We start from the raw sequence: 24,106 nt of genomic DNA, 5'->3' as shown, positions 1-24,106 counted from the left end.
CTATTCCTCTGGGTGCTCTCAGGCCATCGGGTGAGGCCCAGTAGGTTGGTGGGATAGCAGAGGGATCATGTGAGGTTAAAGTGTGTGTGTGTGTATGTGTGTGTGTGTGTGTGTGTGTGTGTGAGAGAGAGGGAAAGGAGTGCATGATGAGAATGTATGCAAGACAGTGAGTTTGTTGTGAGTGAGTCAACTCCATTGAGTTCATTTGGATAGATAGATATTTTATTAATTCTGAGGGATATTTAGCCATTGAGTAGCTTATGACCGAAACATACACGCATACAGAAGAGGAAACGCCCACAACACTGTAAGAACATCAGATTCTGTTCCCTCATGTGAACCTGAAGTCTTGGGGTTTTTGCTTTATTTTGGGCCATTTAGGTCAGTAGTGCAAGGGCTTAGTCAACTAGAGTTAAGCCAAGTGCATTATACTGCACATGCCATGCACTTCAAACAGCATTCTTCTGGAGCTGCCTAATCAGTGGCATGTCCACCTTAAATATTTATGGGCTTAGGAAGAACCCCCCCCCCCCCCCCCCCCTCTGTCTGTCTCTTTGTCTATTTCCTTCTCCCTTGCCTTTGTCTTTTGAAGTATGGCAACCTTAGCCGCCTAGATTTGGAGCTTTCAGGGGAACTGGCCGGTCGAGTTTGGGTTTACAGCCGTGGAGAAAGTTAACACCTGTCGCGCCATGTGTTGGTGCAGAGCTTTAACTGCTGGGTTGCTGCGGTCATTGTGCCACTGTCACTCAAATGCCCCGGAGCGTCGTAGAGGAAAAAGGAAAGGGGATCTATGCCTCACTGAAACCTCAGTCCAGCAAGCAGACACTTTTTGATTGGCCTTGAATTCTTTGATTGTCTGAGCCTTCAGCTCCTCCACTGAAGGTTACGGCATCAATTATCTGGAGATAAAAATGTGCTGATAAAAATGCCTCTCCATCTGTTGGGCGTCTCTCATTTCCCCCTAGCTGCTCTTAAAACTGCCACCTACCCGCACCGTGGGTCATTCCAGTTTTGCAATCCGTTTTTTTCCATTGGGCTGAACCAGCATGTTCAATCCCCTCCCCAGCCGCAACCCCCTCTTCCTGATATTCAAGACAGGACTTGTTTAACAGGTGATCTGTTGTTTTGTGTTGTAACCAGAGACTGGAGGAATGTTGACATCAAGAGGCCGTTTTTTTTTTTTTTTTTTATAATAGTTTGGAAACCCAGTCAGTTTCAATTGCGGTGGTCCAAAGTCTAAATCGTTCCCGAAAGGACACTCTCTTGGGCTTTTTGTGTCCTATTTTAAAAGCCAACTGCGTGTTTTAAATTCTCTGGTATTTACTGTGCTGAAAGGGCCTTTCTTCCTAAATTGCTGTCACTCACATTGCACACACAACCACTAGCGAGAGTTTAGCCTACAGACATACACCACCTCCACCACCTTGCCCTGTGTGTGTGTGTGTGTGTGTGTTTGTGTGTGTGTGTGTGTGTGTGTGTGTGTGTGTGTGTGTGTTGTGTTCTCATAGGCTCTGTTAGGAGACTGAAGTCACCACCTTGTCCCTCTGCTGATCTGTGATCAGATATGTGTGTATTGTTTTGAGTTTTGATGAAGGCGATCAGTATGTTGCGTTTGGCACTTCAGGGCCACCGTAAATCAGAAAGTCACATACTTGTGTCCCTCCTCGACCTGTCCTTCAGGTCCAACTTCAGCTCTGTAGTGTGTGTGTGTGTGTGGCCAGTTTATTGTGGCTACTTTTTCGGGCACTGAATCACTGTTTACTGCTGGGACGAAGGTCATCCTGTTTTTCTTTTTTTTTTTTTTTTTTTTTTTTGTGTTATTTGTGAGGTCATTTAATGTAACAGTCCACCTGTGTTGAGGAATGCTAAAAACACACACAAACATATGCCCATGCACGAGTCTGCGATCGGTTGATAAAGCATGTAGCCAATTCTACATAACTGAAGTTTGTTAGGAGACAGACCGTGACTCTGTTCTATGTTTGTTTATGGTTCTTTCTGAACTAGATCAACAAACAGCAACATCAACAACACATTACATTTATATAGCGCTTTTTCAAGGCACATTACAGTGGAGGGGGAATCTCACTAACCACCACCGATGTCTGTCTTCGCTGTCTGATGCTGCATGGATAAAACACATGTCTTGTCCATCAATGACTCCGCAGCAAAGGAATGCACAAAGTGAAATGTCCACTGAGGAGTGTGTGTGTGTGTGTGTTTATGTGTGTGTGTGTGTATGTGTGTGTGTGTGTGTGTGTGTGTGTGTGTTTATGTGTGTGTGTGTGTGTGTGTTTATGTGTGTGTGTGTGTGTGTGTGTGTGTGTGTGTTTATGTGTGTTCATGACTTTCTTTTTTTTTTTCTTTTTTTTTGAAGGAAAGAAGTGGGGGGGAAAGAACACATACAAATGCTCATGATAGTCGCTTGTATTGTTCGCTAATTTGATCTGTGAACTCGTGGAGTCTGCCAGCAGCAGAGGTTAGACTGAAGTCAGTCTGGGGCACACACAAACAGACCGCGAGTGAGTGTGTAGTTGTTTTGGAATTTCCTGTGTGATTTTTTTGGATTGTTCATTTCTCAGTTGTAACGGTGATGTTGCTTAATGGTGTCAGATTGTACCCGTGTCAACAAAACCCAGGCAGTCCTGGTTGAGTTCAGTTGCTTATTCTAGTGTGTGTGTGTGTGTGTGTGTGTGTGTGTGTGTGTGTGCTTAGGCGTGTCAGCATCCCCATCTGTCCGAGGGGCAGCTGCCAGTAAAAAGGCAAACGCACATGGTCTCTGTCTGCAGCCTCTTTCTCTCACTCTCTTTTTTCCTCGTCTCCCTCCCTTCTTCTCACACACACAGACAGCACTCTCTCCTTCTCTCCCGCCCTCTCTCTCTTTTTAACTGTCCTCTATTCATTCCCTGCCTTTCTCTCTATCCCGTATATTCTTTCCCTGCCTCTTTCTTTCTCTTCCTCCCTTCCTCCCTCTCTCTCTCTTCCTCCCTCCCTCCCTCTCTCCCTCCTTCCCTCTCTCCCTCCTTCCCTCCCTCTCTTCCTCCCTCCCTCCCTCCCTCCCTCGCTTGCTCCCTCCTTCTCTCGGCCCTGGCAGGAAGTGTGTTGTGACTTGCTGCCGGCGCTCTTTGTGAGCGAGACAGGAATGCTGGCCCTCCAGATTAGCCTTGAAGGGTGTGGAGCCAACTGCTGCTGCTGCTGTCGTCCTCCTCACACACACTCGTCTGCGTTTGTGTCTGTCCATCTCTGCTGAAGAGCCCGCACGAGCTCACTGCTCAGGTCTGGACCCTCTCCTCTCCTCTCCTCTCTAATCTCCTATCTCCTCTCCTCTCCTCCCCTCTCCTATACTCTCCTCTCTTCTCCTCTCCTCTCCTCTCCTCTCTCTCTCTGTGACTGGTTCGTAAGAGCCTTGTTCAGCTTCCTTGCTCTTGGTTTTATTGTCATCAGTGTTTAGCGTTTGTAGTGGCTGGTGTGTGTGTGTGTGTGTGTGTGTGTTTTCAAACTGACCATCAAGGTGAGGCTACTGAATGTGTGTAAAGTTAGGCCATTTAATTCCCACTCTTTTCTTCTGTCTTTCTCAAGAGGTGTGTGTGTCCCAGGAGGGAGGTGTGTTTTGTTTGTGTTTGTCTCATCTCATTACTGAAGTGTCCATGGTGACTCTGCCCAGGGAGTGTGTGTGTGAGTGTTAATGGTGATTACTGGGTTTGCTTTTTGAGTAAACTGTGGACTTCTTGGGGAATGTCTCAGGTTGGTTGGGTTTGGCTCTGAATGATGATGGTCCTCATCCACACCCAAGTGAGCAAGTGGTAATGTGTGTGTGTGTGTGTGTGTGTGTGTGTGTGTGTGGTGGGGGGAAGGAAAGGCATGTACATGTTTGTGTGTGTGTGTGATCCTGCCTGGTGTGCTGGGGTGGGTTGTGTGTGTGTGTTTGTGTGTGTGTGTGTGTGATCCTGCCTGGTGTGCTGGGGTGGGTTGTGTGTGTGTGTGTGTGATCCTGCCTGGTGTGCTGGGGTGGGTTGTGTGTGTGTGTGTGTGTGTGTGTGATCCTGCCTGGTGTGCTGGGGTGGGTTGTGTGTGTGTGTGTGTGTGTGTGTGTGTGTGTGTGTGATCCTGCCTGGTGTGCTGGGGTGGGTTGTGTGTGCCTCTCTGTAGGTAAGGGAGGGAGGTGACGCTGAGCAGCCTATTGGGTGTGGCCCTTCCCCTTCTCTCTCCCTCTACTTTTACTCTCCCTCTTTCTTCTCTCTTTCTTTCTCTCCATCTCTCATTTTTCTTCTCTCTCGGTCCATATGACTTTTTTTGTTGTTGTTGTTGCACAGTTGAATGAGGTGCTGAAACTGAAGTTAAGCCTGAGTCTGTCTCGAGGTGCACTGAAAATGGTGTAGTGTGTTAGCGTTTGAGGTGCTACTGTAAACAGCACTGAAGATGTTTCACGAACACGCCCTTATTAACTGAGCTAATGTTGCTTTTGCTGACTGTTGTGAGTTTGCACATTCTCTCATCTCCAGTTTCTCTGGGCTTTTGCTTTGCGATTGCCAGAGTGGGCAGAAAGAATGACTGGCTCTGTTGTTGACATAACAGTTTGTTCAATGGCTCTTTCTCCTTCTGCTTTTCATCTCTGCCTCTCTCTCTCTCTCTCTGTCTCTCTCTCTCTGTCTGTGTGTGTGTGTGTGTGAGGGGTGGTGCAGAATCAGTGTAGTACTTTTTGACTGCAGGTAAGAGTTAACAGGAAGTGGGTTGGCTTGGCTATGTACTTCACTGCAGTGAATGAATGCGTGTGTGTGAGAGAGAGAGTGGATCCTTGCATATGTCCGCTGTCACCTTCAGTATAAGCCCCCACAGAATGAGACTGGAGGCTACATCCTCTTCCCTATAAAACCACAGCTCTACTGTCAAAGTCTGTCCTCTGTCCCTCTGCATTAGCCTAGCCTAGCCTGCATTAGCCTAGCCTAGCCTAGCCTGCATTAAATTAAGAGCTTGAGGCGAATATCACTAAAAAGAAATGGAAGCTTATAATCATGTTGTAGCCTAGTCTAGCATAAAGCAAACTCTGGTCTTAACACAAGCAAGGAGTATGGCTTTAAATAGGCAGTGTGCTGTGCTCTCAGTCATTCATTTTAATAGGTTAACTTGCGTACAGGCCGGGAGTGTGTTTGCCCTCAGTTGGGCTGTTGGTTCTGGGATGTCGGTATGGAAATAGTGTTCGGCAATCTTGGCCTGGCGTTCTGAGGCGCTGAGGGTTTCAGGGCCGGGTGGGTGCTGGTAAAAACAGTTTTATCTGTCAATAGGCCTTCCGCAGTTCAAACACAGCCAGCTGCCAGACTGGGAAGGCTTCAGCCCAAGGCCTCATATGGCAGACAGACAGATGCACACACACGCACGCACGCATGCACACACACAAGCATGCACATGTGCCTACATGTGTGTGCACACCCACACACACACACACACACACAATCATGTGCCTGCACACACACACACACTCTTAGAGCCTGCTGTCTGAAAACAAGGTTCCACACAGACAATAATCTGGAAAAATTAATCAACTCCTTTCTGTTTAGCAGACGTGCAGAACAGTGACCAAATGTAACTGGAAACTCTGATCGTCTCTGCCTCAGAATCTGGGCTAGATATTGTTCCTCTGCCTCAGGATCTAGGCTAGATATTGTTCCTCTGCCTTGTGAATCACACTTCAGCCATGCAGTTCTTCTACTGAAGCAGATGTCCTTTTTTAAAACTCCCACTGGCATTACAGGGCTGCAAAATCATGAAATTGTTTTCAGTTTTGAGTTCAGAACAGAGGCGTACTTGCACATCAGTGTAGCATCACAGGGCATTTTCATTTATTTTTAATTATTTTACCTGAATCAGGCATTTTTGTTGGTCAGCTAAACTGTCCTGTCTATTGCGACGCCTGACGCCAGAGAGAACTGTAGGAGAGAGTCTTTAGCACGCTGGATGAATGTTTGCATGCCAATGCAAATGCTGCACACGGTAATGCATCCTGTGACTGCTGCCCTGTTGCCAGACACACACACACACACACACACACACACACACACTGCCCGCTTTCCTGCCCACTGGAGGAGCACAGGGAACAAAATTGTCAATAAAGTTTTTTTTTTTTTCAGGAAAGTTTTTTTGGAAAGTGAGGTGGTGTTACTGAATGGAACCCTTATGCATATCTCTCTCTCTCTCTCTCTCTCTCTCTATCTCTCTCCTCTCTCTCTCTCTCTCTCTCTCTCTCCCTCTCTCTCTCTCTATCTCTCTCTCTCCTGCAGAACAAGGGAGATTGTTGGACTGAGCGGTGCAGGTTGACTAGGGGGACATGGCAGGAAAGATTTCCAAAGACGAGCTGGAGGAGCTGCGGGAGGCCTTCGCCAAAGTGGGTGAGTAGTGTTGCCCAGGTCAAAGTGGGTGAGTAGTGTTGCCCTGGGCAACGTGGGTGAGTAGTGTAGCCCTGGGGAACGGGGGTGAGTTGTGTTGCCCTGGGCAACGTGGGTGAGTTGTGTTGCCCAGGTCTGGTCTGCTGTCCTGGTCCGGTCTGTCATCTGTTCATCTGGCAGCTTCACAAGAGCCACTCTGTCCTCTCCCTTCCTTCCTTTCCTCTGCTACTCTTCCCTACTCTTTTTATTCTCTCCATCTCTCTCTCTCTCTCTCTCTCTCTCTCTCTCTCTCTCTCTCTCTCTCTCTGCGCTGCCCTCTTTTTTTCAAGCACTTTCTCTCTCTCTCTCTCTCTGCGCTGCCCTCTTTTTTTCAAGCACTTTCTCTCTTCCCCTTCCCTCACCTCGCCTCTTTCTTTCTTTCTTTCTTTCTTTCTTTCTTTCTTTCTTTCTTTCTCTCTCTCTATTTTTTTTTTCTCTTTCCTCTCTCCTCTCCTCCCCTCACCTCCCCCATCTTCCTATGAAACGGTGCAAGTCATGGCCCAAGAATGTTCTCTTTTCTCCTGCACGCTGGCGGCTGAACTGAGAGCCCACTCTCTGGGCTGTGCTGCACAATAGCCGGGCCCCTCTCTGGCTCCCAGCAGCTCCGTCCTAATATCGATTCAGGAAGCCATCTTGGACTGTTACAGTCTTATCAGTTTGTTATTTTGATTCTGCTCTGCCACTACGTCTCCTTTAGGCTCAGTATAAGCCTCACGGAGGTTTACCTCTAGATGGATTCAGCTAGAAAGGGTTGAAACGGAGCAGTAATCAAGGATCTTTGATTCGGCACAGACGTTGTTGTCATTCCTTAGTTTCATCTCATGGTTGAGGAGTTTCAAATTGCTAGCCAAGGTTGAGTTTCTCACAAGGCATCTAGAGGCAGTTGCAAGCAGCAACCATAACTGAGAGTGTTTGAGCTGAGATGCTCTCTGTTATTTACCACGTCGGACAACAGTGCATGGCACTCGTCACAAAAATGCTTTTGGAATGATTGAGAACCCTTGTAAGACTGCAGATCATCCCTGCTTAGTGACTGTAGAGTTGGCCCCTCAGACCCATCAGCTCAGGGGGATGGAGGGGTTACTCTCTGGGTTTCTTCATTCCAATCCAAACCAACGTTTTCAGAGAGGGTGCAGTGCAGTGCAGTGCAGTGCACTGGTGATGCTGCTGGTGAAACCACCATGTGCCGTTGAGCGTCTGCTGCTCACCTGATTACCTCTATGCTTCATACTTGTCGCCTAGAATGAGCTCTCAGAAATCAGTAGTAATTGGCCTCCATATTGAACCTTTAGCTGTTTGTTTGACACTAGTCATGCCTCTGTTCTGCTCGAGATGCTTTTGATCTGGTCTGCTGTGCTTCTTGGCCAGTGTTGCCATGGACTTAAGAGGGCCATGGATCAAAATGCAGATCGGAAAACATGAGCTCTCATCTCACAATCAATACATCTGAATTAGCGCTAACTCAATACGCTCTTCCAGCAGGAGCTCATTTCCTGCTTGTGACGCAGTCGCAGAGAGAGCTTTACCACATCATCACCATCTGAGTGATGCCTCATCACCGTGGTGATGGGCAGCCTCCAGCTTCTTTGAGCCTAATGTTGAGATGCTATAAGCACGCACTCTCTCTCTTTCAATCCACTTTTAGCCCGAGTGTTTCCCGCACAGGATCCTCAGGATGGGGACTGTGTGTGTTTGAGCCTCCCTACAGTGCTGATGGGGACTGTGTGTGTTTGAGCCTCCCTACAGTGCTGATGGGGACTGTGTGTGTTTGAGCCTCCCTACAGTGCTGATGGGGACTGTGTGTGTTTGAGCCTCCCTACAGTGCTGATGGGGACTGTGTGTGTTTGAGCCTCCCTACAGTGCTGATGGGGACTGTGTGTGTTTGAGCCTCCCTACAGTGCTGATGGGGACTGTGTGTGTTTGAGCCTCCCTACAGTGCTGATGGATGCGACGCACATGCAGAGCGCTGTGAGATATTTAGCATGCTGTGGGTTGCCTTGAGCACCGCAGCTGTTCAGAGAGAAGCTATGTAAAGTATTCCATAAGGCACACACACACACACACACACACACACACACACACACACACACACACACACACACACATACCAGCTCTTAGAAATAGAACACCTGTTCTCCACACACACACACACACACACACACACACTCTTACAGTACATACACATTCACTACACACACACACACACACACACACACACACACACACACACACACACACATACCAGCTCTTAGAAATAGAACACCTGTTCTCCACACACACACACACTCTTACAGTACATACACATTCACTACACACACACACACACACACACACACACATACCAGCTCTTAGAAATAGAACACCTGTTCTCCACACACACACACACTCTTACAGTACATACACATTCACTACACACACACACACACACACACACACACACACACACACACACACACACACACATTCACTACACACATCTTTATACTACATGTTTTGAGTACACATATTTGTGCTCAAACAAACCTAGGAGAACAGCTTGAAGGGGGTTGTGCTCAAACATACACAATGCCCAGTTCACATGTGCTTCACCCAGGAGAACAGCTTGAAAGTGGTTGTCCGTAGAACAGTAAATCCTTAGAGTAGTGGTGCCGGCTTGCTGCAGTTCAGCTGTCAGTCATGATGTCACTTCCTGGTGATGGTTATTTGGTTAACCTTGTCCTAGATGCTGGTACTAGAGCTGTGTTCGCACGGACACAGGGATGATACACCCATTGAAGCAAACTACTTCATAAACAAAGTGGCAGGCCTAATTTGACTAAAGACCCTGTAAGCCTCTGAACCATTGTCAGAGACCAAACATGGGCATCATGATGAGCCTCACACACACACACACACACACACACACACACACAGACACATACAGACGTTGCGTCATGGTGTCCAGAGTCGGGTGTGTCATGAGGCTGGCTCCATGTGAGTCCTGGGAACTGGACTTCACCATGAAATCACCGTGCAGGACACCTCTCCATCCAGAAATAACTGCTCAAATCCCCAAACTGAAAGAATGGTTATTTAACTCATGGATTTTCGACCAGTGCTCTGTGAAGGCATTGCTCATGGTCCTCATCACCTTTTTGTATTCAGCGATGGTCCTCCGGCTTTCTCCTCAGTCAGAATGGTGGTCCTTGGGCCTGGGTCACAGTCAGTTAAAACTCCCTGATTTAACTCCTCCAACGGAAAGTTAGATCTGGCCAATAACACAAGTAGAGTTCTGACTTTGGCTTTGTGACTGGGACCTGACGCTATGCTTGTGTGTGTGTGTGTGTGTGTGTGTGTGTGTGTGCGCGCCCAGACCTGAACAGCAATGGCTTCATCTGTGACTATGAGCTGCACGACCTCTTCAAAGAGGCCAACCTCCCGCTGCCCGGCTACAAGGTGCGCGAGATCATCCAGAAGCTGATGGCCGAGGGCGACAAGGACAAGGACAACAAGATCAGCTTCGACGAGTTTCTTTCGGTGAGTCAGCACAGCCCACGCATCAGACACACGCATGCACACACACACAAACAAACAAACAAACAAAGAGTTGGCTCGAACATGTGCAATTTAATTTACATCTTGTGACTGTCCAATCTGGTTGCACCACAGTAGCAGCATACATGAGCTGTCTCATTCGCTGATGGAGAAGCAGCAGGTTAGTGTTTTGAAGACTAGGATATAGACTACTATATTTAAATACGTGGAAGCAGCACATAAGCTGTTCGGTTGAAAGACCTGTAGCTGTTGACCTCCGCTTATCCTTAGACGTAGTTGTATTGCACCAGACGGCTACTTTTTGGGCAACAGGGATTGAGAAAAATTAGAGAAGTTATTGTTCGAACAGTCTTTACACAATCAGTGGTCATTTGGCTTTGACCGCATATTGCAATGCTGTATGCCATTTGTTGGCTTTTGGCTGCAAGGTTAATCTAAGAGTTACTCAATGTCTCATCAGTCTTGTAGTACGTGGTAGACAGTCACACACACACACACACACACATACACACACACACACACACACACACATACATATATATATATATATATATATATATATATATATATATATATATATATATATATATATATATATATATATATACATATATACATATACATGAGGTTATTTTGGCTTGGAGTTCATCTGTATATATATATCAGGGTTCCCACGGGTCATGGAATTTCTAGAATATGATGGAATTTTGGAAAGTCTAAAGGCAAAGAATTTTATACATTTTGGGTCATGGAATATCAGGAAATTTTGTTGTAGCAGTTTAAAATGTACTTGTCAAAATTCTTTAATACAAATATATGTCTATGCTGAATTGGTGTATAGCTTATTAGCTTTACTGCTTGCTTGAGTAGTAATTTTATTCTTCTCCTGCTCTAAAAAAGTAAAAGATTCATGAACGCTACGCAGCTGCCTTGAAATATTTGAACAGTATATTGCATCATTCATTATATAGTAGGTCATGGTAATTCAGTTTTATGTCAGGGAAAGTCAGGGAACCCTGATATATACACACACAGTCATGCTCTACAGTTTAAATGCAGAGCTTCCTCGACCTCTAGCATACGCATGTCTGTGTGCTTTGTGAAGGTTTATGAGGGAGAACCTTTTCGCCCTTTGCTCACATGCATGACTGTGACATGATGGTCTGAGACTGAGAGGAGATGTAAAGGGAGGGGGGGGGGGGGTAGAGAGGGTGTGGTGGCGGGGGTAGAGAGGGTGGGGTGGCGGGGGTAGAGAGGGTGGGGCATATTGGCATTCCCTCCTGCATGACTCATTCCTTCACATTCATGATTGAAAGTGGGTCAGACTGAACTTGCACAATTTTCCTAAATGAATTCCATAAATGATTTAGGACCAGAAGACCTGTGCGTGTGTGTACTTCTGTGAACTGTTCCTGTTCACAAGCCCACCACAGACATACATATAATGTGCTTCATCTGTACAAACACTACGGTCCTTTGGTTGTCTCTCCAGGGGAGGTGGAACGAGTCTTATGGCTCGGAGAAGAGCAGATTTACTCCACAGTAATCTTTGCCTCCAGCCCTGCATGGGACCCATCTAGTTAATAATAATAATAATAATATAGGTCATGGCGGAAGAAGACAGAAGAGGAGGGGTGGTGTGGAGAGGGGAGGGATACACACAGAGGTCCGTTGGGGAGGTGGAGTTGAGCTACCATGCAAATCTTGGCAAATCTCGGACTAGGGTCAGGTGCAGGACACCCAAACAACGACCTTCGCAAGTTAGAGGGCGGGGGGGGGGGGGGGGGTGTTGAATTAGTCCTTGTTCAGGAAAGCAGCATGCAGAGAATCAGCAGAGCTTTCCGACACATGCCGGTACACACTAGTACATGCATAGATGTACAGCGGGGAAAATAAATATTGAACACGTCAACATTTGTTTCAGTAAGTATACTTCCAGTGAGGCTATTTGCATGAAGACATTAGTGTTAACTTACCGTACTTTCACCACACATTAGTATTAACTTAGGTAATCCACACATATAAACATTAATGTTAAAGTAGTGTGTGTAATTAAAGTAGAGTTATGAGTATAAAAGTGGAATGCCACAGGAAAAAAAGTATTGAACACGCCTACTGAAATTTCTTAAATACTTTGTAGAAAACCCTTTATTTATAATGAGAGCTTCAAGGCATTTCCTCTATGACGAAGCTAATCAGTCGCAGTATTCAGGTGTGATTTTGGCCCATTCTTTTAAACAGATAGTCTTTTAATATTGAAGATTCCAGGGGTCCCTCTTGTAAATTCTGATCTTTAGGTAACTTCCAAAACTGTTCAATTGGATTTAAGTCAGGGCCTGAATTTCCTTTCTCTGAAACCAGTTGAGAGTTTCCTTTGCTGAATGCTTTGGATCATTGTCCTGCTGGAAGGTCTAGCCATGTCTCATCCTCATTGTTCTGGTGGATGGCAAGATTCTCCCAGAAAAAATGGCTCCATTCATCATTTCTTCAACTGTATGAAGTCTGCCAGTACCATGAGATGAAAAACAGCCCCACACCATTATGCCTCCACCTCTAAACTTCACTGTTGGTATGGTATTTTTAGGGTGATGCACAGTGCCATTTCTCCTCCAAATATGGTGTGTAGTATGACATCCAAAGAGTTAAATTTTGCTCTCACCTGACCAGAATACATTCTCTTAGTATTTCATAGGCTTGTCCAAATGTTGTGTAGCAAACTTTCAATGAGCTTCAACATGTTTTTCTTCAGTAATAGAGTCGTGTGGGGTGAGCGTGCATAGAGGCCATGGCGGTGGAGTGCATTACCTATGATTTTCTCTGTAACAATCGAACCTGCTGCCTCCAAGTCTTTCTGGAGTGGTCCTTGGCTCTTAGGCTACACTTCTGACTATCCTTCTGACTTCCTGGTCAGAAATCTTGTGAAGAGATCCTGTGCATGGCCGATTGATGATGCAGTGATGTTCCTTCCACTTGCAGATAATGGCTCCAATACTGCTTACTGGATGATTCTGAAGTTTTGAAATGCATCTGTAACCAGTTCCATTGATATGTTTTGCAACAATAATGTTGCAAAGGTCTTGGAAGAGCTCTTTGCTTTTACCCATCATGACATGTTTCTTGTGTGACAACTTGGTAACGAAAAACCTTTTTATAGCTCAGTAACCCAGCTTACATTAATTTGCACAGATAGGAGGGATAATTACTCTCTAACTATGTATAGATTCCAGCTCGTTCCTTGCCATTCCTTGCCTTTGTGTAGTGTTTTTTCTTAGTGTGTTCAATACTTTTTCCCTGTGCCATTCCACTTTTTTACTCATAACTCTACTTAGGGACATTAATGTTTGGATTTCATGCAAATAGCCTATCTGGAAGTATACTTACTAAAAAAGATGTTGACGTGTTCAATACTTATTTTCTCCGCTGTATGTGTATGTTAGTTCAATAGGATTTTAACTTAATACATGTACAGGAAAGCAGCTGGATCATTTGCTGTGTGTGTGTGTGTGTGTGTGTGTGTGTGTGTGTGGTGAGTCATGGCTGTGTGTCTGGTCAGCAGATGACCTGTTGAGTGGTAGCTGAGCTTCACATTCCCCCTCTAACGACAGCTCAGCACAGACCAGTTCTGTCCACAAACCCATGTGATCAGTTTGGGAACACACACACACACACACACACACACACACACACAAATGCCTGTAGGTTTGCCCTCAAAAACACTCTGGCTCACCCAGACTCTGACGCAAACACACTTACTGTACAAGCACATGCACACACCCCTTCTGACACATTCACTATTATTCACTCTCAAACACACACACATATACACACCTTTCCTGGTAATGCTGAAACTCCCAGGGTAGGGCTTGTGGCCTGTGCCGACAGCGACGTGTGTGTGTAAGAGAGAGAGAGGTCAGGGTAGGGGGGGTTACTCAACAGCTGGTTAAGGAAAGAGCCAGTGGCTTAGAGTCCCAGTCAGGCCCAGTTGGAGAGCAGACAGAGAGGGGGCCCACTGTGCTGGCCAGGGCATGACCAATGGCAATAAGCACAGCTGTGTGTGTGTGTGTGGGGGGGGGAGCTATATACTGTATGTGTGTATGAATATGCATATGTATTTAATATGCATGTATTGTATGTATACGTGCCTGTCTTGTTGTGTGTCTGTGTATGATCTAAGTCTTGGTGTTTGTGTGTGTTGTGGGCATTGTTGAGGGCAGGCCTGTGTCACTGGGGCAGTAGTGTTTTCAGGGATCTGACCGCAGCCGCGCTCTCTAACCCTTGTGCTCCTCCTCCTCCCCCAGATCTTCCAGGAGCTGAAGAGCAGCGACATCGCCAAGAGCTTCCGCAAGGCCATCAACAGAAAGGAGGGCATCCTGGCCATCGGGGGCACGTCAGAGCTGTCCAGCATGGGCACACAGCACTCCTTCTCAGGTAAGGACACACACTCACACACACTCTCTCTCTCTCTCTCTCTCTCTCTCTCTCTCTCTCTCTCTCTCTCTCTCTCTCTCTCTCTCTCTCTCTCTCTCTCTTTCTCTCTCTCTCTCTTTGTCTGTCTGTCTGTCTCTCTTTCTCACACACACACACACACACACACACACAGGCTACCCCCTGTCAGTAATCCCAAGTGGGCTCAGCGTAAATCCCATCTCCACTCTTACTAAACCCGTCTCAGCTGAGAGGACCCCACTGTGAGCCAAGTCCTGCTGCCACATCCACCCCATGCTGGCAGTGTTGGGGTGTTGATGATGTTTGTGTGACTCTTTGAGCTCTCATGCCACTCATTTTTGTACTGTTTTCCAAATATTTTATGTTACATTCACACCAAGGCGCTGAAACGCCGTTGTTGTTGGTGTCTGGAGAACACACGGGGAGCAGGGAATGTTCAAAAGTGAACGGGTTGCTCTTTAGGTTAGTTTCTCCTCTCTCTCTCCATGATGATAGTCTTCATCCCTGGTTAGAGCAGTCCCCTGCCTTTCCCATAGGTGTCCTGATAGTGCTGGGCGGTATACCGGTTCTCACCGTATACCGGTGTATATTTACGTTATGATATGAATTTTTAATATACCGCCATACCGGTGTATTTGATTACACAACGTTTGGAACGCTGCGCCACGCGACTGAAACACTGACGGGACTTTTTTCACACGCACGCATGGTGCCACTGTGAGGCATAGTGAGGGTAAACACTAAACACCTGAAGTTTTTCCCCTGAAGTATGACCCTTAAGGCTTAATTTCTCCTTAGATAAGGGGTGTATTTAAGGGTGTTGCACAGAATACCTTAAATTGTTTCTTTAGTTTAGGAAAAACGTTAAGGGATACTGCATTGAAAGGGATTTACATTCACGAAAATTCTATTGAGATTGTTCAACAGCTGTAACTAGCTGGCTAGTAGGTGATGTCGTTAATTAGCAACCCACCGAACACAGTGAAGTTTAATGAGATTATCATTCATCTCACTTTAAGAATATTCGCTGAAATTATCCAGGTAGCAAGTAAAGCATGTTATAGACATGCACTGAGCAATACTAGCTGGCTAGTTAGAAATTATCCTGACTGTCATCAGTGCACCAAAACTAACTTTTTTGTTAATGTTTTGCCTAGCGAACCGAACCGAAGCTCATGGACATCCACATCCACATGAAGTTAACGTTAGCCTACCACTAACGTCATGTAAACCGCACAATAACAAGGCATGTTTCTGATAGGCCTATTTGACAGAGTAAGCATATTAGCAGAGAGGTTTCATTTTAAATTGTATAATTTTCAAAAAAAGTATAAAGTTGCACTACTTTTTGTATTGGTTTTATAGGCTACAAGATGTTTGTGAAATTTGCACAGTAAAAGTTAGGTATTTTGACTGCAATTGTCTTTGCATTGATTAGATTCTTTATTAGAATCATGAGTGGCTCTTTGTAAACAGCATCATTTTCTGGGGCCATGCAAAACTGCATTACCACTAGTGTGGAGTTATTATACATCATGACCGTAAAATAGACCATCCTTAGTCAGTGTACTGCAGCAATTCCTCTCTCAACCTGTAGAAAATGCTGAACATCTGATTATGCATGGGGGAAAAATACCGTCATATACTGTGAAACCGTAAGAATTTTGAAAAATACCGTGATATACATTTTTGGTCATACCGCCCAGCACTATGTCCTGACTCATTGCCTGTATGTTTAGAGCAGTCCCCTGCCTTTGCCATAGGTGTCCTGACTCATTGCCTGTATGTTTAGAGCAGTCCCCTGCCTTTGCCATAGGTGTCCTGACTCATTGCCTGTATGTTTAGAGCAGTCCCCTGCCTTTGCCATAGGTGTCCTGACTCATTGCCTGTATGTTTAGAGCAGTCCCCTGCCTTTGCCATAGGTGTCCTGACTCATTGCCTGTATGTTTAGAGCAGTCCCCTGCCTTTGCCATAGGTGTCCTGACTCATTGCCTGTATGTTTAGAGCAGTCCCCTGCCTTTGCCATAGGTGTCCTGACTCATTGCCTGTCTGTTACTGTAGCTCGTTGAAGAGAGCAGAGTTAGTTGTCCCCTCCCTAGTGCCCAAGGTGTTTTGGGGGGGGGGGGGGGGGGGTTTGGTAGGAAGCCATAAAAACACATACTCACACACACACACACACACACACACAAACATGGAGGTCACAGCAGGGGTCATGCTGTCTCATCCAGAAGAGTATTTATCACAAACATGCCAGGGGATCTGAGTGGCTCTTTGTCCTCATATGCAGTTCACTCTCCTCTCTCTCTCTCTCTCTCTCTCTCACTCTCTCTCTCTGGGAGTGGGAAAGCGAGAGCATGTGTGTGAGCTTATTATCTGATGTCAGTATATGTGTGTGTGTGTAACAGAGGAGGAGAGGTTTGCCTTTGTGAACTGGATCAACACGGCGCTGGAGAAAGACCCCGACTGCAAGCACGTGCTCCCCATGAACCCCAACACAGATGACCTCTTCAAGGCCATGGGGGATGGCATCGTCCTCTGGTGAGGAGACACACACACACACACACACACACACGCACACACGCACGCTCAAGCTCCAATAATAACTCCTACTACTCCTGATGTCAACAGTCCCCACATAATATGTGTTCCTGGTTTGATATCTCTCTGATTGGTGTTACATATGTTGTAAACTCTGTTTCCTTGTTGTTTGTTCACTAGTAAAATGATCAACCTCTCCGTGCCTGACACCATAGATGAAAGAACCATAAACAAGAAGAAGATCACGCCGTTCACAATACAGGTTTGTTTCTCTCAGGGGAACCAAAACAAAAAAGCTTCTCACTCTACTAGCTTTGTTCATTGATACTGACCTGTGTGTGTGTGTGTGTGTGTGTGTGTGTGTGTGTGTGTGTGTGTGTGTGTGTGTGTGTTACAGGAGAATCTCAATCTGGCTCTGAACTCTGCCTCTGCTATTGGCTGCCACGTGGTCAACATCGGTGCTTTTGACCTGCGGGAAGGCAAACCTCACCTGGTGCTCGGCCTCCTCTGGCAGATCATCAAGATCGGCCTGTTTGCCGACATCGAGCTCAGCCGCAATGAAGGTACACACACACACACACACACACACACACACACACACACACACACACACACACACACACACACACACACACACAGAGAGTCTTTCTTTCCTTCTTCCTTTTTTGTTTCCTCGTTTCATTATCTATCTGATTCTGTTTGTCTTAGATGGACACACACACACACACACACACACACACACACACACTCCTACACTCCTACGTGATCCCCATTGTCCGTACCTGTAGCTTTGCTCTACGGGTGGTTTGTGGTGTCAACCTGGTTCAGCTTTACGACCATGGCTTCTCCACTGCATAACGTTCTCAGCAGTGGAATGCATGCATACCGCCCGAACAGATGTCCCGTCAATCTGGAACATTCCAGAAAGACAGCCATAGGGATTGCGTCCTTGTGCAATCACAGGAGCAGGCCTGATGGTGAGGTGTGGGAACCCATACAGACAGCACAAGAGAGAGATGGACAACGCACATACACACACTTAATCTCTTTCTCTCTCTCTCTCTCTCTCTCTCTGTCGGTTATTGGTGATGATTTACACTCTACGCTCGCCAGTGGGGGAATTTCACTTGTGTGTGACTCTGCCTGTGTGCCTTGGGTGACCTGATCTTTACCTGCCCAAAAAGATGCCCCTAGCACACTGGCACAAGCGTGGCGCCTTCTCATGAGCCGAGGAGCGTGGGCACCATTTGGGCATGCTCCTCTGAAGCTAGGCGGAGCTGACCGCAGTCCTGCTGTTGTCAATCAGCCTGCTGCTCCAGAACAACAATGTTCTCTGAAGCACAGCCAGCCAATCACATCTCTCACAGCCAGCCAATCACAGCCAATCAGCTCAGCTATGACAGCTATTCAGCCCCTCCCTTCCGGTGTCGTTTGCGTCAATAGAGACCTGTTTACAGACTTGGCTGCTGGAGTTAAACTGGAAAACTGGAAACAGATCTGATTTCGATCAGCCATGCACAAGTACAGCCAAGGTCTCATTGACAGTAATGGAATTCTTTTGTGTTGACCTCATCCTTCTGCTATTCTGCTAAAATTATGGGGTGTTTTTTTTTTTTAGAGACAAAGATATTTCTACAAAGGCAAAACACCTTGATGTTAGAGAACCTTGAGAGAACCTTGGGATTGTTTGAGTATGATGATAACCCATTGGGGGAATGGGTTATCATCATCATCTGAAAAAACAGAAGGCAACTGCAACTTTGATCAGAAAAAGCTGCATCCTCTGAAGGCCACCTAAGGGAAGGCTACTGCTTGCCTTTTCACATGGGGAAGGGGAAGTGACAAAGTTCACTTTTAAGTAGGAGGTTCCCCTGTCCGTACTGTACTTGCTCTGTTCCCAGGCTGGCTTCTAGTCCACCTCAAGCCCTCATGCCTCCACAGATCACCACCAGCGGAAAAAAAAGAGGAACTCTCAACTTCGGTTAACTGTTCCTTTTTTTTTTTCTTTTTTTTTTAACAAGTATTTAACATTTTGTTTCCCATGGCAAGAGATGTCCCGCTCTCTCTCTCTTTCGGAAACACACACACACACACACACACACACACACACACACACACACACACACACACACACACACACACACAGAGTTTAGGTTCAGGTTCAGCTGGCTTGTCCCCATAGCTTTGCTTTACAGGTGGTTTGTGGTCTCAGCCTGGTTCAGCTCAGCTTTATAAGCGTGGCGTCTCCACTCCAGAATGTTCCCAGCAGTGGTATGCTAAGCGCCGTTGAACTCTGAAAGGTGCAGGCTCACACTTTAAAGAGGCTCAAACTAGCCTGTACTCCGTCTGTCACTGTTGGAACTGTGTATGTGTGTTTTCAGTGTGTGTGTGTGTGTGTTTAAGTGTGTTTGAGCGTGCGTGTGTGTGTGTGCGTGTGTGTGTGTGTGTGTGTGTGTGTGTGCCCGTGTGTGTGCAACTGAGTGTGTGCACACATGATGCTCTGGGCCTCCCCTCCTCCTCCTCCTCCTCCTCACCATCCCTCTCGTGTCTTCTTCCTCCTCCTCCTCCTCCTTCTCCTCACCATCCCTCTCGTGTCTTCCTCCTCTTCCTCACCACCACTCTCGTGTCCTGCTCCTCCTCCTCTTCCTCACCACTCCTCTCGTGTGCTCCGTCCCCAGCTCTGGCGGCTCTGCTGCGTGAGGGCGAGACTCTGGAGGATCTGATGAAGCTCTCCCCCGAGGAGCTGCTCCTGCGCTGGGCCAACTTCCATCTGGAGAACGCCGGCTGGAACAAGATCAACAACCTCAGCGGCGATATCAAGTGTGTGTGTGTGTGTGTGTGTGTGGATTAGCACTGGAAAAAAACCTGGTGGGAGGGGCAGATATCAAGTATGTGGTTTAGTGACAGATAAACCAACCCAATGTAAGGGATTCCCCTTCTCATTAGTTAATGTACTGGGTGCCATTTAGCACTAAGGAGGGGCCCAGTTCATGTAAAACGGTTAAAAAAGGGTCATGCTCCCATGCTACCCACAGTAACGCTACATATTGCAGCCCCAGTCATTCTGTTTGAAGCTATTATTTAAAAGTAAACAAAGTATATTGTGTTGCTCTGACTCGGTGATAAGTGGCAAGCGTTGTTTTGCTACATGAACGAAGCCATCAGGCTCTATGTGTAAATGTACTTACTCTAAACCACTCACTTGGAATACGACCCTGACCTCACCTCAGACTAGACCAAAACAAAGATGTCAGCGGGCATAATGAGCCTGGTGTTGTGTCAGCACAGATGTTTGTGATGTGCACAGTTTAATGACTACACAAGGAGGCAGTATGTGTTGAAATGCATTCGGCTTTTCCTGCATTATGGATCCATAAACACTGTGAAGACATGGCGGAAAACATCTGCTCAACCGATGCCTCTTCCGAGAACACAGAGGAGGCAGTGTGAGAGGGTTGTGTGTGTGAGAGGGTTGTGTGTGTGAGAGGGTTGTGTGTGTGAGAGGGTTGTGTGTGTGAGAGGGTTGTGTGTGTGAGAGGGTTGTGTGTGTGAGAGGGTTGTGTGTGTGTGTGTGTGTGTGTGAGAGGGTTGTGTGTGTGTGTGTGTGTGAGAGGGTTGTGTGTGTGTGTGTGTGTGTGAGAGGGTTGTGTGTGTGTGTGTGTGTGTGAGAGGGTTGTGTGTGTGTGTGTGAGCGAGAGAGGGTTGTGTGAGTGTGTGTGTGTGTGTGTGTGTAAGAGAGGGTTGTGTGTGTGTGTGTGTGTGTGAGGGTTGTGTGTGTGTGTGAGGGTTGTGTGTGTGTGTGTGTGTGTGAGGGTTGTGTGTGTGTGTGAGGGTTGTGTGTGAGGGTTGTGTGTGTGTGTGTGAGGGTTGTGTGTGTGTGTGAGGGTTGTGTGTGTGTGTGAGGGTTGTGTGTGTGTGTGTGAGGGTTGTGTGTGTGTGTGTGTGAGGGTTGTGTGGGTGTGAGAGGGGTTGTGTGTGAGTGAGGGTTGTGTGGGTGTGAGAGGGTTGTGTGGGTGTGAGAGGGTTGTGTGTGAGTGAGGGTTGTGTGTGTGTGTGTGTGTGAGGGTTGTGTGTGTGTGTGTGTGAGGGTTGTGTGTGTGTGTGAGGGTTGTGTGGGTGTGAGAGGGTTGTGTGTGTGTGAGGGTTGTGTGTGTGTGTGTGTGTGAGGGTTGTGTGTGTGTGTGTGTGTGAGGGTTGTGTGTGTGTGTGAGGGTTGTGTGTGTGTGTGTGTGTGTGAGGGTTGTGTGTGTGTGTGTGAGGGTTGTGTGTGTGTGTGAGGGTTGTGTGTGTGTGTGAGGGTTGTGTGTGTGTGAGGGTTGTGTGGGTGTGAGAGGGTTGTGTGTGTGAGGGTTGTGTGTGTGTGTGTGAGGGTTGTGTGTGTGTGTGTGTGTGAGGGTTGTGTGTGTGTGTGTGTGTGTGTGAGGGTTGTGTGTGTGTGTGAGGGTTGTGTGTGTGTGTGAGGGTTGTGTGGGTGTGAGAGGGTTGTGTGTGTGAGGGTTGTGTGTGTGTGTGTGAGGGTTGTGTGTGTGTGTGTGTGTGAGGGTTGTGTGGGTGTGAGAGGGTTGTGTGTGTGTGAGGGTTGTGTGTGTGTGTGTGTGTGTGTGAGGGTTGTGTGTGTGTGTGTGTGTGTGTGTGAGGGTTGTGTGTGTGTGTGTGTGTGTGTGTGAGGGTTGTGTGTGTGTGTGTGAGGGTTGTGTGTGTGTGTGAGGGTTGTGTGTGTGTGTGAGGGTTGTGTGGGTGTGAGAGGGTTGTGTGGGTGTGAGAGGGTTGTGTGTGTGAGAGGGTTGTGTGTGTGAGAGGGTTGTGTGTGTGAGAGGGTTGTGTGTGTGTGAGGGTTGTGTGGGTGTGAGAGGGTTGTGTGTGTGTGAGGGTTGTGTGTGAGTGAGAGGGTTGTGTGTGTGTGAGGGTTGTGTGGGTGTGAGAGGGGTTGTGTGTGTGTGTGAGGGTTGTGTGTGTGTGTGTGTGAGGGTTGTGTGTGAGTGAGAGGTTGTGTGTGAGAGAGGGTTGTGTGTGAGTGAGAGGGTTGTGTGTGAGTGAGAGGGTTGTGTGTGAGTGAGAGGGTTGTGTGTGAGTGAGAGGGTTGTGTGTGTGTGTGAGGGTTGTGTGTGAGTGAGAGGGTTGTGTGTGTGTGAGAGGGTGGAATTAGAACTTAAACCTTTCCCTATCCCTCTCCCTCTCCCTCTCTCTCCCTCTCTCTCCCTCTCCTCTGTCTCTGTGCTGAGTTACTGCTCACCCCCATCTGGGTATGAGCGTTAATGTGATTTCATATCCCCCATCTCTCCTCCTCTGCTAAGCAGGCAGCGTATGGCCACTTGTGCTCTCTGACCCCCCGCTCCCCTCTCGTACAGCTCACTTCACTTCATCTTCCTCTCTGTCTGTCTGTCTCTCTCTCTCTCTCTCTCTCTCTCTCTCCTCTCTCTCTCTCTCTCTCTCTCTCTTAATGTCTCCTCTTCTCTCTCTCTCTTCTCTCTCTCTCTTGTAGCTTCTCTTGTTTTCTCTTCTCACCTCTCTCTCGTTCACTTCACTTATCTCTCTCTCTCCGCGCCCCCCCCCCCACACTCACTCCATCTTCTTCCATTTTTTCCCTCTTCTCCCCATCCCTCCTCACTCTCTCATACTCTGGTTAGCTTCTTTCTCACCCTCTCTCTCTCCATCCCCCTCTCTCTCTTTTTTTTTTTCTCTCTCTCTCCCTCTCTCCCTCCCTGTGCCCTCTATCCCCTATTGACTCGTAGTCCTGATTATTTATAGCCCCCCCTGCTATATCAGCTAATGCATGGCCATGGAGGGATGAATGTTTAATGTGGAAGGGGGGGGGGGGGGGGGGGGGCACTGCAGCCAGGCTAAGTGGATGAGCCCACTCCATGGAATGACTTCACTGCCTTTTTAATACGGCAGGTTTTGTATATACTGTACGTCGAGAGAAAACTACCTAAAACGCCTGTTGCATATTGTCGCACACCTTTGCGACCAAACACAATCAGGAAAGCGTAGAAAAACGTTTTGATTATGAACTTGGCCCAGGCCCTGTAGAAGCACAGTTACTGAACCACTCCTCCACCTTACAGCCTACTCATCTGGGAGGACCAGCTCTCTCTCTTTCTCTCTCTTTCTTTCTCTCTCTCTCTCTCTCTCTCTCTCTCTCTCTCTCTCTCTCTCTCGTTTCTTGCTTTCTTTCTTCCTCTTTCTCTCTGCCAATGAAGTCGGTCTTTCGTTCATTTTCTCTTTCCCCAGCCCACCTCTCTTTCTCCCTCTCTCTCCCCTGCCAATGAAGTATCTTTGAATGCATTTCCCCCGAATCAGCCACAGCTGTTTATGTTTTTAAAATATATCCCGTATGACTCCTAAATAAAGTTTGGAGAAATGCCGTGCAATGCAGTTATTCTCTGAGATTTTCCTTTTTTTTTTTTTTTTTAAAGAACAATAACATCAATATTTTAATCTATGATTCCAGTTTAGTGCTATTGCATCAAGCTGTATTGTAATGGGACATCTGGCTGACTAAATGAAAGCATACACATTGTTTATCTATTATATGATTCTCGAAACATCTATGCTTTTGTTGTCTTTTCTCTATGCCTCAGCTGTCAGACTTCGCACATTCGGTGAAGGTACTCTGTCCACAGCCCAGTCGTGCCCGTTTCATATGGATGCTGATTGTTGACATGTTGCTCATTTGAAAGCTCATCCCGCTTCTTTACTGCCTGGACATTTGTCTCCTGTTTTATGTTTTATGTTTTGTTGTTGTTGTTTGTAGTCTGATACCAAGCATGTTTGTCATGTCGTCAGTCATGTTGTCGTCAGATTGTTACCTATCTTTTTTTATTTTGCCTCATTGTGTACTGTTTGTCTAGCCTCCCTTTTGTGTGTCGTATATGTATGTGTGTGTGTGTGTGTGTGTGTGTGTGTATGTGTGTTTGCTAATTAAATCCCATCTGTCCTGCAGGACTCCCGAGCCTACTTCCATCTTCTGAACCAGATCGCGCCCAAGGGCCAGAAGGAGGATGAGGAGCGGATCGACATCGACATGAGCGGCTTCAACGTAAGTGACCCATGCCTGCCATCACCCTCCTCACACATGCTATGTATTTTTAATTCTCCTTCTTTTTTGTCTGGGTTTTAATGGATGACACTCCTTGTTAAATGATTTAACGCTGCTGTGCTTGTTGAAT

General features: G+C 46.9%; 1 protein-coding gene across 2 annotated transcripts in view; it reads left to right on the top strand.

The window, feature by feature from the left end:
- Positions 1 to 24,106, top strand: part of pls3 (plastin 3 (T isoform)) — a 40,094-nt gene that overhangs the window by 5,380 nt on the left and 10,608 nt on the right. Inside the window, exons 1-9 of one of the 2 annotated variants that reach the window (XM_042075541.1) lie at positions 3,136 to 3,276; positions 6,276 to 6,383; positions 9,772 to 9,935; positions 14,252 to 14,381; positions 16,805 to 16,937; positions 17,118 to 17,199; positions 17,335 to 17,500; positions 19,616 to 19,758; positions 23,881 to 23,976. In XM_042075541.1, coding sequence (XP_041931475.1) covers positions 6,323 to 6,383; positions 9,772 to 9,935; positions 14,252 to 14,381; positions 16,805 to 16,937; positions 17,118 to 17,199; positions 17,335 to 17,500; positions 19,616 to 19,758; positions 23,881 to 23,976 — 975 coding nt within the window. In that variant the 5' untranslated portion in view covers positions 3,136 to 3,276; positions 6,276 to 6,322. Of the gene's footprint in view, positions 1 to 3,135; positions 3,277 to 6,275; positions 6,384 to 9,771; positions 9,936 to 14,251; positions 14,382 to 16,804; positions 16,938 to 17,117; positions 17,200 to 17,334; positions 17,501 to 19,615; positions 19,759 to 23,878; positions 23,977 to 24,106 lie in introns of those variants that run through there. The other variant, XM_042075539.1, reaches the window with a different exon arrangement.

Source organism: Alosa sapidissima, chromosome 20 (genome assembly GCF_018492685.1).
Source record: "Alosa sapidissima isolate fAloSap1 chromosome 20, fAloSap1.pri, whole genome shotgun sequence".
Taxonomy (NCBI): domain Eukaryota; kingdom Metazoa; phylum Chordata; class Actinopteri; order Clupeiformes; family Clupeidae; genus Alosa; species Alosa sapidissima.
The sequence above is the reverse complement of the archived record's forward strand: the minus strand, read 5'-3'. Positions and strand labels throughout refer to the sequence as shown.